A 15,769-nucleotide genomic window follows, 5' to 3' on the forward strand; every position below is an offset into this window, starting at 1 on the left:
TCTCTTGCTTTCCCAACTGGAATTAAATGGAAACTTGCAAATATTCATCTTCAACCTCCACAAAGACAAATTGACTTTAACTAATGAAAACATCTCTGCCTTAAAAGAGCCATGCGTGCGCTGGCATCAATTGACAAAAGATGCACAATTTCTGCTACTCCCGTTGTGAGGGCAGACCCACAAACGTGTCACTGCTGCATCCCTGTTTGTTGATGAATTACTGATTGATGGTTGGAGGAGTGAATGCATGCCTGAACTGTGTCCTGTTGGAGTGTTGCAGGAGTAGGGGTCAGGCATTCCTCTCTTTGGGGTCAGATGCTATGGGGTCATAGCTCTTTGGGGTCAGATGCTACAGGGTAGGATTGGCTGCAGTGGCTAACCACACTCTTAGACGAATAATCTAGATGACAGCAGGTCTAGCTTATTGGGACGATTCTTGCCCCTAGGCTCCCTGGAACATATTTAGTTTTGTTACTTTCAAAGTATTGGAGCAAAAGGCTGCCCTGAGAAAGGACTCCGTGGTTAAGGAACATTTCTCCTAATGAAGGAAATGCCTCTCTCCACCAGGCCATTTGCATCACTAAGTCGCATTTTGAGCATCATCCCAGGCAGGCATCTGGGTCAAGCTGCATCAAGTTCAGCTGCCACAACCCTCTCGTCCCCACCATGCTCCTTACATAAGTCTCCTCCTCATGAGGCCTGGCCCCTGGCCTCTGCAGATTTAACTCATCCTTCAGCCTTCTGCCTTCCCTGCGCTATCCTTGGGCTTAGACTTCAATCTGACCCCTTATTTCAATTCCTTTCTTTCCTGCCTTTTTCTCTCAGCTTTGACCATACTGTTCTCCCCTGACTCCCTGCCGTCTGCATAGACTCCCAATTCCTCAGTCATCCTGGGGGTTTGATTGACACGTCGGCTAAGACGATAGCCTGGAAAAGGCCTGGCCTTCTGGGCTCTGGAGGCTGTGCTGCTGGTCGTGTCTCAAATGAGGCGGAGACAGACGCCTGTTTAATTGGGGCAGGCTCATGTTCTCATGACTGGACCTGAGCAGACTTAGTAGACTGTTCACTGAGGGCTCAGAATAGTTTTTATTGTCATGCCTCGTGCTGTTATGCCTCGTGTTTGTATAGAAGCAGTGGAGTGTGTGAACATTTATTATGCATTCAATGAGGGAAACAATCTATTTTGGTGATTTTTATGGGTCTATTAGACATTGATCTGTGTTAATGTGTCTAGCCTTTTTGCAGAACAATTAAGTGGCTTTAGCTTGAGGAGAATGTTGAAATTAGAGCCAGTATAAGTTTCCCTCCTCCTCCATCGGATCTCTAATATGACACTGGCCATGAGGGATGTGAGTCATGAACTAAGGTGAGAAGGGGAACAGACTCAATGTACATAATCCCTAGGGTGAGAAACTCGAAGCAGAGGTCTGCTCTAGGGGACAGGATCCCAGAGAGAAAAGGAAAAGGGGGAGAGATCATTCAGACTCAAAGAGGAAATGAGTCAGAAACCTTCATATCCCTGAGACTGAAACACTGAGGTGGGCTGTTCCCTCCAGTTATAAACAGCATTGCTTCCTTGGAGAGAAATCAACAGGCAATAGGTTGTTTGCAAAAAATGGGTCAAACTCAATTTTTAAACAATAAAAGACATTTTATTGCTTTTGCTAAGGTCTTTCTTTTCCTTAACTCTTTATTTTGATATTTGCTTAAAGACCTCAATATTATAAATGAATGATTGAAAATATAAATTTGTAATTTAGGGAGGAATATGTTCTTATAGAATTAATGCAAGAAACCAAGAAAGGTGCCTAGATTCTCAGATCAGACTTAAAAGTCAGTGTAACCAGTGTTAATCATTGTGTATATAAACCATAACGTTAATAAGAGCATTTTTATTTTTGCCAAGTCACAATTTATAAGCTGATTTGTATAGAAAATGCATTTTGGGTTCCAACTCAAGATCTGGAACGTCTCTCTCTTCCACTAGTGAGGATTTTCTCACTAGTTCATGCTAAAATAGAGACAATTGTGAATCCCTTAAAGTCAGACCGAAAGTCATCATTATTAGTATGTCATTTCCTTAATTATCAGTTCCTGAGTTAAAAGTCTGTTTCTATTTTACATCAAGTAAAAGGAAATCCTTTCATGTGGTATATTACTTGATCCAGGGACATAGTTTTGTGAAAAATGGGATTAATAAGCCTCTTTAGGACTGGTTGACATCTATAAAGAGTGATTGGGGAAGATAAGAACTAAGGGAAAATTAAATGAAGCTTTCATGTTTTTCCAGTGTCTACATGCGAAAGACAATAAAGCAAAATATAACAATAAATGCCCCTGAAAGTCTTTATTGAATTTTCTATTGCTTCCAAATCACATTATTTAAGATGACATTTAGACTAGTCAGCTTATAAGTTTGCATTATAAGGGAAAACTGAACATTATCTAGTATGAGATATATAGCTGACAATTTTGCAAGTTCTTTAATTTTATGATAGGATACATACACCGTTGTGTATTATAATGTACACATTCTGATGATTTTGCTCCCTTATAAAATATTATTGCTTAGATCAATTACAGAGTTTGAATACAAGGAGAGAAAGAGTGTAAAATGTGAGTTTAATTCTCCATTGTATTTCCATAGCTTTGCTTGGTAATTACTGTAGTCTTTCTGGGTTAAATACTGTAAAGTAGCTACGCTGAGTCTAAAGGACAGCTCAGCTGACTCACGTTTCAGTGAATTTTCTCCAAAAGCTGCGTTCCCTTGTGGAAAGACTTTATTCTTCGGACCAGAAAGATTGGGGTCGAGTCCTGGCCCTACTGCTGTGTGGCCTGGACACGTTAATCAGCCTCTTGAAACTGTGTTTCTTCACTGGAACTGAGTTTACTTCTCAGTACCTTGTACATTTACTGAAAGGATGAAATGTGATAAAGTTCAATAAAACTGGAAGCATACTGTACCTTACAGAATACGCTTAGTGGACAATGATTATTGTAGTAATTTTAATCTCATTATAAAATAAAACTAGTATTCAAAAAATACCAGATTGTAAAGACAATAATTAAATTTATAGGAGATACTGAATTCTTATTTATATTCAATTTAAAAATTATATTAAGTATATAGCTTATCTTTTTTTTGTTTTCTCTGCAATTAATCTCTTTCCATCTCCTCCCTTATTCATCCTGTCCTTGTAATATCACTTTATTCTAATATGTTTAATAATGACAACTACATACATTTAGCATTTACTATAGGCTAAGTATGAACTAGGCATTTTGCACGTTATTTACATGCTCACTGTCACAGCTTCTGGTATTATCCACTCTTTTAAACACTAATGTCACCTCATGACTATTAATGTCACCCATACGTCTTAGTCAGCCTTGGCTGCTGTAACAAAATACCATAGACTAGGTGCCCTAAACAGCAGACATTTATTTCTTACACTTCTGGAGGCTGGGAAGTCCAAGATTAAGGGGCCCATAGGTTCAGTTCTTGGGGAGGCCTCTCCTCCTGGCTTGCAGAGGGCTGCCTTCTTGATGTATCCTCACTACACAGAGAGGAACTGTTATTTTTTTCTCTTCACGTAAGGGCAGTAATCCCAACGTGGGGGCTCCACTCTCATGACCTCATCTAAACCTAACTACCTCCCAAAGGCCCCAGCTCCAAATAGTATCACACTGGGGGTTGGGGCTTCAATATATGAATTTGGGGGATGCAAACATTCACTCCAAAACATTTCATTCTCTAGTCCCCCTAAATCCATATCCTTCTTCTTCTTCTTTTTTTTTGGTGAGGAAGATTAATCCTGAGCTAACATCCATTGCCAATCCTCCTCTTTTTTTTTGCTTGAGGAAGATTAACCCTGCACTAACATCTGTGCCAATCCTTGTCCACTTTATATGTGGGATGATGCCACAGCATGGCTGATGAGTGGTGTAGTTCTGCGCCTGGGATCCGAACCTTCAAACCCAGGCCACCAAAGCAGAATGTACCAAACTATACCAGTGTACCAGGGGGCTGGCTCCCATGTGCTTCTTATGTGAAAAATACATTCATTCTATCTCAACAGCCCCTAAGTCTTAACTCACTTTAGCATCAACTGTAAAGTCCAAAATCTCATCGAAATGTCATCTAAATCAGTTAAAGGAGAGGCTTGAGGTGTGACTCATCCTGAGGTAAATTCCTCTCCACCTGTGAACGTTTGAGACCAGATAAGCTATGTGCTCCAAAAACACGTGATGGGACAGGCGTAGGATAGATATTTCCATTCCCAAAGGGAGAAATTGGAAGGAAGAAAGGGGCAAGGGGTCCAATGCAAGTCCAAAGCCTAGCAAGGCATAACCATTAGATCTTAAGGCTGAGAATGAGCCTCTTTGGTTTGCTGACATCTGAGAGCGTGACTGAATGGCTGGATAGGGAGGACCTATCCAACAAGACCAACAAGGAGAAATGGAAGTTGCGAAGCGCTTTTAATTTTGTGTCTTTTCTTTCTCTTCCACTGTACAGAATTTACAGATCATCTATGATGTCCTCAAGTGGGTCTTTACTATTTTTCCTCAATTCTGCCTGGGTCAAGGACTGATAGAACTCTGTTATAATCAGATCAAATATGACCTGACCCACAACTTTGGCGTCGATTCCTATGTGAGTCCCTTTGAGATGAACTTCCTGGGCTGGATCTTCGTGCAATTGGCCTTACAAGGCACGGTTCTTCTCCTCTGGAGGATTCTGCTGCACTGGGACTTTCTGCAGCGGTTAAGGTGAGTCCTGCAGGGCTCATCCTCGAATGGCACCAACTTTTGAATAAAGAGGGAGAGAAAACTCCATCCTGGAGGTTACAAGATAAGAAATGTGCCTAATCAGTATTATACATGGTTACAATGAGTTAAGATTTTATGTTTCTTTGCATTTTTCTTTTTTTGATTGGTGTGAGTCACCAACACTAGGAAGGAGAATGTCAAAAGATAAGCAGTCAACCTGTGAGATAATCATTTCAAGTATTTAATTATCTCAGTGAATTTTCCCCTTTGAAATTGCTCAGTTGCCGTCTTACGTTGATTGTAGCACCTAAGGTGAATTTGGTTGATACCATAACATGATTTAATTTTATGGCTAAATGTTCTTAACTCTGAGAAGCAGGAATATGTGGAAATTCAGAGCTGGTAACCACTTGCCCTTTGCCAGCTCCTGTTGCTATTAATGCTGCATTCCTATCTCTGTTAGGCAAGGATGAAAGTCAGTAGCACAGGGGAAACATTATATATGGAGCTATACAGTGGTCTGTCTTGGTGTACGTATGTGCCTGTGCGCAGGCATGCCTGCACAAACACACACGGATCCCTACTATTCTAAATAGGACTTAAGATGGCTTTACAAGGATGTCTAAATATTTTTGTATAGCACATTTGAAATAGATAAAGAATACATGCTTTCCTGAGTAAGGTCTAGAATGGTGTGTCTCTTTCTCCATGACCCATGTCGCCTAACTCTGCTGACCTGCTCTTTCCAAGTGAGGGATTCTTTACGGAGAAATTACTAGCTACAGCCACGTCACTGGAGAACCTAGTAAAAATTATAAAGACACACTATCGATATTTTATGGGGAGCTCCTTCTAGAATCTGTTCCTTTCATTCCTTTCGTGACATCTCTCCTTGGGGTGTGGTGCTGGATCACACAGCTCCCACAGAGGCATCTGGATTCATGAAAGGATGTCTAATTAGTTATTTAAAAAGGGGGTCATAGAGGAGGGATGTCTTATGCCACCATGATGCTGACGCCACTCTTCTATAGCCCCTTTTAATCTGTCAAAGTGGAGAACCAGTTTGAATACAAATTCCAAGTCTCTTTTGAATTGGCCACAATCACTCTGGAATCTGTAGATTTCTACTATCTGACTGAGTCTGATACTGAGTACTTGTCAGACGTAATGGTTCTGTGATTGGCCCTTGCTAGTTTAATCTATTTTAAAACCTGTAATGTAGACTTCCCTTGGGTGGATTTCAGGGTGCCCTGTTCTGTAGCATCGAAAGATTTTTCTTTAAAGGGAAGACTTCCTCTATTACCTTTATTTTGTAGAGTATAAGTTAAACCATATTTTAGAATATTATCATTTTTATTCAGACTACATAGTATTTGTTGTTCTTTGTCAGTGTGAAGTTTACAAAGCACAGAAATTTTATTTAATTTAGGCACAATTGCTTGCCACTCCCTTATGGATGACTGTTATAATGATTATCTGATCAATTTAATTTTTTTTTAAATCCAGATTGAACATTGCCTGAAAGATAGAATTCCAATGTTCTTAGCCAGGTCCCCTCTTGTCTGGTACCTCGTGCTCAATGAAGCTCTCTATGATTCTCCCTCCACCCCCATACATGCCATTTGCCTCTGATCATCTGCCCAGTCTGGTCCTCTGCCATTCCTGACCTCCCTAACTTCCAGGACCCTCCTCTGGTGCCCTCGCTGCCTCCCAGGGCAGGCATAATGCCTTCTCAGCATTTCTATTACAGCCTGTCTTTATCAGGACCAGTAGTGTTGATTTAGAGTGTTTATATCTTACTCTCTTCTGCTTGACCTTAAGTTCCTTCACATGGGAAATATTTTATACTTGGCATAGTTGAATCTTCGATGAGAATAGGAAGACCCTGCCCTCTGCATCTGGGACAGACAGATCCTGCCTTCTCCAACTAAGCAGTGTCCATGACCAGCACCTGATGCTGGGTATGAGTGCCAAGCGAGTGAGCCTCCTTCATTGCTGTCCTTCCCTATCCTGCACTGGCTCCTGTCCTGCAGTCCTGCTGCTGGCCTTTGGTTGTCTGCTAGGAACCCAGGTCTCCATTAGAACATGCCCTGGCTGCATACCAGTCAGGTTGGGTGGGTTTGGGAGAGTTCTTGCTTATTCTCTTTCTGGTGTGGAGTTGGACTTTGCTCTTTGTACCCTAGGCACTGACTGGGTCGGAACAGTCCTGTGACCCAGGACAGCATTTCTCTTCCAATACTAGGTTTGCTGAATCTGAATCTCTGGAGAGTTCTGCTACAGCTGGTGCCAATCCAGATTCTTCCTTTGTAATATAGATGCCATTCTTTTTGGTTGTCAGTTGGAAGGTGGCTGGGTGCCACTTTTCTGAGTGTAGTTGGATGAATTGTATGTTGGACTATTGTGAGGTTGGCCAACAAGAAGTTACTTCAATCAGTTGTCTTCTGTCTGTAGAATGACTTGAGATTTAAACAAATATGCACTCCTGGGCTCCCCTAGAGCCCTGCGATCAGAAGCTCTGGGGATGAGACCAAGTGGGTATTTATAAAGCTCGCCAGGTGATTCTAACGAGGACAGGGTCAGAACTGCTGATGTGCGTAACTTGGGGATGGATCTTGGAAACAGGAAGGAATAGAGATGGTATACTTTCCTGTTAGAGTAGAGAAAGTAGCTCTGGAAGGCCAGGACAGACTGAAGGGTCAAGGAACACACCTTCAACTGGGAAAGGGGAAGATAATAGTCAGAAAGCGAAGTGTAAAATTCAGTGTATTTCCCCAGATTGAATTCCCCTATGTTGCCTTCTCTCAGACTGAGCACCATCAGCATCCCAGGGCCCCTTTCCAGTCAGTAACCACTCTATAGGGAACTGCAGCTCTTGTTTCGATCTCTGTTGATTCTTTTCTCATGCTGTTGAATGTTATATAAATGATACCATATAATATATACTCCTAAGTATCCAACTATATTTTCTCATCATATAGGTTTTGAGACAGATAAATTGTATGTTTGTTCAATGGTGATTTTAGGTACAGAAAAAATAATACAGGGAAAGCTGGGGCCACTGGTGATGGCATTAGGTAGTTTATTTTTATTACCTTTTTATTTTAAAATAGCTTAAGACTCAGAAGAAATTGCAAAATTAGTACAGAGAGTCCCTATGTACGCTTCACCCAGCTTTTCCCAATGATACTTTGATAATATGACAGTATATTAGATAACAATATTACCTTGACAAAACGAGGAAATTGATGTTGGTCCAACACTAACTCAGTAGTCTGTACCCACTTAATTATTAAAATGTTGGCATATTACAGTTTACAGGGAAAATTAAAATTTACCTGACAGTTAAAGAATACTAGAATAAAAATCATAAGAAATATCGAACAGTGAGCAGCTCAGATTTAGAGTAAGTAAATTAGAGTTGAAAATTAAACTTGTATTCACCTGAAATACTTATTGAATATGCTATGCAAGTCACTATGCAGAGTGCTTGCTGTACAATCCAACATGTACTGTAATGTTTGGGTGCTTTATATGCAATCCACTTTACTAAATGACCTGTTTGCTAAAAGTGCTTAGACAAGTTCAATCCTTGTGATCATTTTGTAATAAATTATTTTTCCATCTAGCACATAAATCGGGCATGACTTTATTACTTATAAAATTGAAAAGTAGCTCTGGTTTGCTGTCTGTCCACTTCACTGTCTTTGGGGATCATGTACATTTCCTTCCCATTAGAGGATGGACCTTGACTCTTGCTGGTTATCAGTATTCAGGATGGCAGAACTCGGATGCATGGACCAGAGTGGACACTGCAGTCTGAAGACTATATCTTCTGTTTTGACAGATCTCTGCCCTTTCTCTAGACTCTTCCACTTCCATTTTCCAGGTGTGAATTAACTCTGGCTTTGTCTTCCCAGGGGTCACTCTGCCCTCCAAGGTACAGTCCCATCTTCTAAGGACATAGATGTTGAAAAAGAGCAACTGAGGGTGTTGAAAGGAAGAACCAGTGGAGACATTCTTGTCTTATACAACCTCAGTAAAAGTTATCGAAGCATCTTAAAGAAGACCACCGCCGTGCAAGATATTACTTTGGGCATACGAAGAGGAGAGGTAAAGAAGCTTCTAGTTGTACCCCTTTCTATTACAAAGTTTCTGTGTAACTCTAATTGTTGGTCTGCTTGTGTTATTCTCAGAATATCTGAAATCAGAGCTAAAGCAGCCTTTAAATTCCAGGAATTTCTGCCAAATCACTAGAAACAAAACCTGAGTAAAGAGTCTGTTGGCTCCGTCCCTAGTGAAAACTTTGCTGAGTGATTGATGAGGTTTATTCTGTGTCATTATTTTTAAGATTTCATGTGATTGAGGAGTTTTAAGTATTCTTTGGGGTGTGGGATGACTTTTTATTGAACGCAAATATTTTATGGATCCAATTAATTAAGGAAACCAGTTCTAACTCTTACGTGGACTTCAGTACTCTTTAAGTGGCCAGTTAAGCCGATCTAGTGAAATGCTGCTCTGGAGAGGTAAAAAGCACTCGCACACCATAGCAATAGCTCAGAATTTTTTTTTCATGAATACAGCATTAATTGTAGTAGAAATGTTTAATCAGAACTGACACAAGCCATATAAGTTGTTCCTGATTTGTGCTTAGTGCATAAAGAGAAATCAGTTCTGGAAATGATTATCTTTAATTAACTGTTAATAATAAGAGAGCATCTTGCATTCATATTGTTCCAAGCTCCTGAGAAATTCAAATTAGCTTGTATTATTGTCTGTGCCATCTGTGCTCTACTGAAAGCAGAGAGCAGGCATTTCAGGTATGAGTATTCTGAGATAAAGAGAAGCCAAGAGACCAATCTGAATCGATCCAGGAATATCCTTCCACCCTGCACCATGGTTGTGGTTGAACAGGACACTATGTTAAGGAAGGATTTTCTTGTAGTCGTTGTTTGCTACTCAACTCTAAGACTAGCTATGCAAACTTCATCATCATATTGAGCTATTGTTTTACCTTTGTTTTAAAGATCAACTTTAGTTTTGCCACTACCTCTCCATGGTGGTTGTAAGCTACAAGGTAAGAGGAAAATTTGGAAAACTTAATAAAAGAGATGCTCCAGGTATATGAAATGATCCAAGATGCCACTTACATTTGGGTGCTGTTTACTAGGCTTTTATGAGCATCTCCATTTAATTACCTGGATGTAAAGTGTCATGCAAGAGCCTGTGCAAGAGACAGAGATGGTTAAGATTTGTCCCCGTCCCTCTAGGAATTAATTACTGGGTAGGAAATGGAAGACTGTAAACATATACAGTGTTACATAATAGCAGGAGGCAGGGAAAGGGTAAAAGGCACACAGGTAGTTTGCCTTAGAGCTATAAGTCCAAAGGGGGCAGCTGGGCAGGGGGGGTTGGAAAGGTGGGAGGGCAGGAACTGTGAGAATAACTTTATCAAAACATAGGTTTGTATAATCCTAAGCCTAAACCTAATCCTGGAAGGGTTGATAGAGTTTGGGTAGGTTGATGGTGCTGTACCTTTGGATAGCCAACTCAGGTGTGGTCTGACAGGAGTGACATGGGACAGGATAGGCCTAAAACAAAATGGGCTCATACATCAGATGGTGGGAGAGATCCAGTTGAGGTGGAAAAGCATGGATAGTGAAGCAGCTGTCATCCAGAGTTACAAAATGTAGTTCTCTACATTTTGGTAGGCATGGTGGCACAAAATCCAGAGTCATTTTGATAGGTAGGCATGGCAACACAAAATCCAGAGTCATTTTTCCCAGATTCAAGGAGCCAGGAAGCCAGCTTATGTCACTGATATCAGTGCCTAGCCATCAGAAAACAGGTGTTTTGGAAGGAAATTGGTAAGAACCTACTTACTGACTGATAGAGTCGGTCTCCAAGGCAGAATCTTTGGCTGAGAATATACTGATATACAACCTAGACACGAGGTCTAGAAAAGAAAGCAAGAAGGTCATTTCCACATGGAATATAAGATAGGACTGAATCAAGAAAGAAGTTGAGTTCATGCTAAGTGTCAAGATATAGAACTAAAAGGTCATATTTTTAACTCATATCAGGACTAGCTTAGAGTCTGAGCCTAGAGAAAGAAAGAGAGAGAGGGGGAGGATGGAGAGAGTGGAGAATAATTTTAGAAAGTACTTCAAACTATACGATGATGTCAGGGTAATAATAATGATTATGATGGTGTGACTTTCAAAAAATCTACTCATCAAGGGCACATTATTAGAAGCTTATTGGGATGGCCCCACATAGGACAGGAAATCTCAGCATAATTGGTGTTAGTTTGCATTTACTTCTCATCCTCTTGAGCTTTCCGTACGTGAATTTACTTGTCTGAATGAATGCTGAAATTGCGAGACTACTCAAATGCCATGGTAATTGGGAAAGTCCTTTGTGATCTATAAAGTACTTTATACACTAGTATGATTTTAAAAGTCCACAAATATCACAAACCAATGATAGCAACTCAAAGTTGTCTGAAAGCAAGTCCTGTTTCTGATATAATTTTGATTTTATTGTTTAACTTGTTTTCTCTTTTTAGTGCTTTGGGCTTCTAGGGGTGAACGGAGCTGGGAAGAGTACCACATTCAAAATGCTGAACGGGGACATCCCTCCGACCTCGGGACATGCTGTCATCAGAACTCCCATGGGGTAAAATCCAGATTCACTAATTTTTGCTGCCCATAGGGATAATAAGCAAGGCCAGAGAATCCCCAGCATCCCCTCAGTCCAGTGGACTAAAAGTCTGAGGATGTCATTTTCCTCCAAATTTACCTTTCAATTACCACTCCTCAGAAGCGCCTCCAAATGCTAATGAAATGAACTCATTTCTGGCCAAAGGAGACATTGGCCAAAAGCAGCCACAGGCTGACGTCTTTCAGAGGCACTAGTTTGGTTTAAGGTATTTGGTTGCTCTCTGCCGAGCGTTAACTCAGTTGAGAGAAAATGGCCAGGGGCTGGTTCTCCTTGGGTCACCGTTAGATACAGCTTCAAATGCCTTCACTGACGTAACATGAGGGTAGCCACAAGGGGCTAGATGGTCTCCTTCCTTTTGCCAGCCAGACCTCCTCTTTCAGGTAGTACAGCAATTTTCTACCTACTACTCCACACGCCATTCATGTGCATCCTAATCTGGATGTTTCCATATCCCACTTGATACTCCACTTTTATTATTTTCAATACTGTATTATATCATCATATAAATAGCTACCAAGTTCTCAGTACCATATTCGATCTGATAGTCTGTCTACTGGGGATCATAAATCATTCCTAAGTAGACATGGAAATAATTTGCTTGTGACTTTTATATATAGGTTCAAATATAGTAATTGAAAAAAATTATTCAAAACTGTCATAATCACCCATTAACTGGCTAATTCTTTGCATCAACAAGTATTTGTTGTTCATCTTTGATGTGCCAGGAACCAAGAGGACAAACATTTTTGATGTAGTGCTAAAAGCCAGTGTTAAAGTTTACGTCTCGTACTAGTCTAATTTAAACATACATACATATCTGTGTGTATATATCTAATTTTATCTATTATCTGCATGTGTGCGAAGTGTGAATGATTATATGTGGTTTGATGTGAGGAGAAGCATATTTTAAAACCAGACAAGATTTTAAGGATCACTTTGTATACTTCATTTACGCTTATTCCATGAACATTTCATAATCCTCTTCAATAATAGTTACTGAAAGGTTTAGCTTTTTACAAGTGTGGTGGGTGTGAAACCTCATTGTTAGATTAGTTTGCACTTCCTCAATTGCTCGTGAACTTGAGCACTTTCTCATATTTATTTGTTATGTAGGTCCCCAGTGGTATCCATTGTCCTTTTTTCTATAAGGTTGTCTGTGTTTCTGTTACTCATTGTGTAAGAGTTCTTCATACAATCGACTGGAAACTGATCCTTTGCACGTTTTACATTTTAAGTATTACCTTTCAATGGTACCTGATATTTTAACTTTGTTTTAAAAGTTTGTGTGTATAGAAGTTCTTGGTTTTGATGAAGTCAGTTTATCATTTTTTCTTTTGTTATTTCTTGCTTTTTGACTCTTAAATTCTTTGCTTTCTGAGGTTGTAAAGCTATTCCTCATATTTTCTTGTTAAGGGCTTATTTGTTACATTCATGTCTTTAATTTATATGGAGTTTATATTTGAATACATTGTATAGTAGAGAAATAGTTTGATATTTTTTCTATCTAGAATTCCAATTTGCCTAATGATGTTTTCTCAGCGAAGTATCTTTTGTCCATCAGTTGGAAGCACTTCTTCAGTTATATGCCACGTTCTCACATATGCTGGGAACTCAGCCTTAATTTCTCTTGCTTTGTGATGCATCCTAGTAAGCTGCGGCTCCTGACTGTCTTCCCAGTTCTTCATTTTCAGAATTATTTGGACTATTTGGGGAGCTTTACTACATATTATTTTTAGGATCATCTTATCAACCTCTATAAAGTGTCACAGTATTTGAATTTTGAATGAAAGTGCATCAAATTTATAATATAATTTGAGGAGGTTTGACATAGTTATGATGTTTTGTCTGTCTTATCCTTGACTATGGTATATATAAATAGTCAGATCATTTAAAAAAGTAATTTAATAATATTTTTCAATTTTCTTTATAGAGTCCTTGCATATCTTTTGTAGATTTATTCATCCAGATGAATTTGTCTTCATCAGGAAGTAATTCATTTCTAAACTGCTTGTTTTTTAAATTTCTTCTTCTTAGATTGGCTATCCCATGGCTTGAGATTTTACTGGCTGACCTTGTGAGTTTGTTTATGTGTTTGCTTTTGCTCTCTCTTTCTATGTGTCGCCTACCATCTATCTATCTATCAGTTTTGTGAGTCCTTCCACTGTTTATCCTCTGGATCTCTGGTGCAGAGTCAGGTCTTATATTGACAGCTTCGGGTTCCCATCCTGCAGCCATATGGAGAATTTCCCATTTCTGGTGACCAGATAGCTTAGTCCTGGCCCTGCACTGCTGACCCAACCTGAAAGATGAGCGACTTTCCAGTTGCCAAAGCTCCAGGCAGCTTGTCTCAGCCTCCTTTTAGGAGAGTGGGGCTCTGCTCCAGACCCAGGTGTCACACACTGAACTTGATTTTAGCCCCTCTCTAGCCATACATGAGTGCTTTTGGTCCCCATTAGCTTTCAGGGGCCAAATTCCAGCTGCTTTAGGTAATTCAGGTCCAGAACCCAGCAGGCAGTGGTTTGAGACCCTGCTTCCTGCATTCTCTTGTTTCTGATGCCCAGAGATGTTTATGTTTAGTGTGTTTTTCTCTTCCAGACACCAGTTACATAGCAATAAATGAATCAAATAAAAATCTATTAAACATTTTTGGATGTAGAGGAAGCACTGTAAAGCATTGTGCCTACAATCCCCGCTGGAATTTTAACTGATTTTATGTTGCTCTTACAGATTAATTTGGAAAGAACTGACATTTTAATACTGCGTCTTCTCTTTCGCAAACCTTGTATATTTTTCTCTTACTGAAATAAATATGATTCATTTTAAAATGTATTTTAATCAGTCTTCATTTCCTATCCAAAATACAATGCTTTCCCTGGTAATTAATGAAGCATTTGTCTCCCTTTTTCATGTTAATGATTCCAATACTCCTTGTTGCTTTCCTTAGAACTATCAACACAATGTTAAAAGACAGTGCATCTTGTTACCCACCTAAATGATAGTATTTCTATTTTATTAAATGTGGTGGTTTGAAAATTATGTACATATTGTTATCTCATTAGTATTATTTTGCAATTTTATTTAAAATTCTTTAAGGAAAATCTCAAATTTATCATTTTAACATTTATGCAGATGACCATATTTTATAGTTCTTTTTCTTTTGACATATTCATATGATAAATAAAAGATTTCTGGTTATTGACCTTTCCACAGTAAAATTTACTTTGTCATGAATTTAAATCTTTTTTATTTGCTGAATCTTGTATAGCATTTTAAATTTATGATTCATACGAAAATTTTTTTTGCTGTTGAAAACTTTCATTTTTAATCATTACTATTACATTATTACTATTTTTTATTTTTGTTGTAATTTGAAAATTTATATTTTCTTAAAAACCTATTTACTTAATTTAAAATTTTTAACTACTTTTTCATAGTTGAAACTATTATCCTAAAATTTGTATTTTCTTTCTATCCCTATATCTGTATGCTTGTGATTATTTTTCTATAAAATTATCTTTATACTTTCTAGACTTTGACTCTTGTACTTTAAAAAGAATAAAAGATTGAATTTCTCCAGCAATTAAAATGTTTTTCATTTCCAACTTTATTAAAATTTGTCATTCTTGCTAATCTCTCCACCCTGCTTTTCTTACACTATTTTTATTGTTTTATTTCTCTCTTCTTGATTTGAATGATTTTTAAAGTCTTTTTCTTTAAATAAATTATCAAGTTGAGTCTTTAAATGTGCTTTTTTATACAGCTCTAACTTGATCATAAAACTTTAATAAGTGATATTATTGGTGTCATTGTTCTTTAAATGACATATATAATTTTAATTTAGCCTTTCAAAAATTTACATAGATTATTTCTGGATACTCAAAATCTTACGTTTCTTGGTTTAATATTTTTTTAAATTCCTTTTAAAAAATTGTTTATAAGTAACACATAGAAAAGAACATCTTAATGAATCTTCGCAAGTGAATACAAGTTTATAATCTATACCTAGCTCAGGAAACGGCACAAGACCAGTACCCCTTAAGCCCTATCTAGCTGCTTCTCCCACTTAAGGGTAACTGCTATCCTGATTGTTAAAATAGGTAGCTTAGTGTATTATTATAAGGCAAACACTTTTTTTATCGAAGTACAATTGACGTATAATATTGTAGTGGTTTCAGGTGTACAGCATAGCGATTCAACATTTATATACATTACAAAATAATTACCACCATATTAATAATGTGTCACCATGCAACGTTATTACAATATTGTTAATTATACC

The 15,769-nt window shown here is 38.5% G+C and overlaps 1 protein-coding gene across 1 annotated transcript in view; it reads left to right on the forward strand.

The window, feature by feature from the left end:
• Positions 1–15,769, forward strand: part of ABCA13 (ATP binding cassette subfamily A member 13) — a 408,916-nt gene that overhangs the window by 314,578 nt on the left and 78,569 nt on the right. Inside the window, exons 53-55 of the mRNA XM_001496546.5 lie at positions 4,517–4,770; positions 8,688–8,880; positions 11,336–11,445. Coding sequence (XP_001496596.3) covers positions 4,517–4,770; positions 8,688–8,880; positions 11,336–11,445 — 557 coding nt within the window. The remainder of the gene's footprint in view (positions 1–4,516; positions 4,771–8,687; positions 8,881–11,335; positions 11,446–15,769) is intronic.

The sequence above is a fragment of the Equus caballus genome, chromosome 4, assembly GCF_041296265.1.
Source record: "Equus caballus isolate H_3958 breed thoroughbred chromosome 4, TB-T2T, whole genome shotgun sequence".
NCBI classification, from domain to species: domain Eukaryota; kingdom Metazoa; phylum Chordata; class Mammalia; order Perissodactyla; family Equidae; genus Equus; species Equus caballus.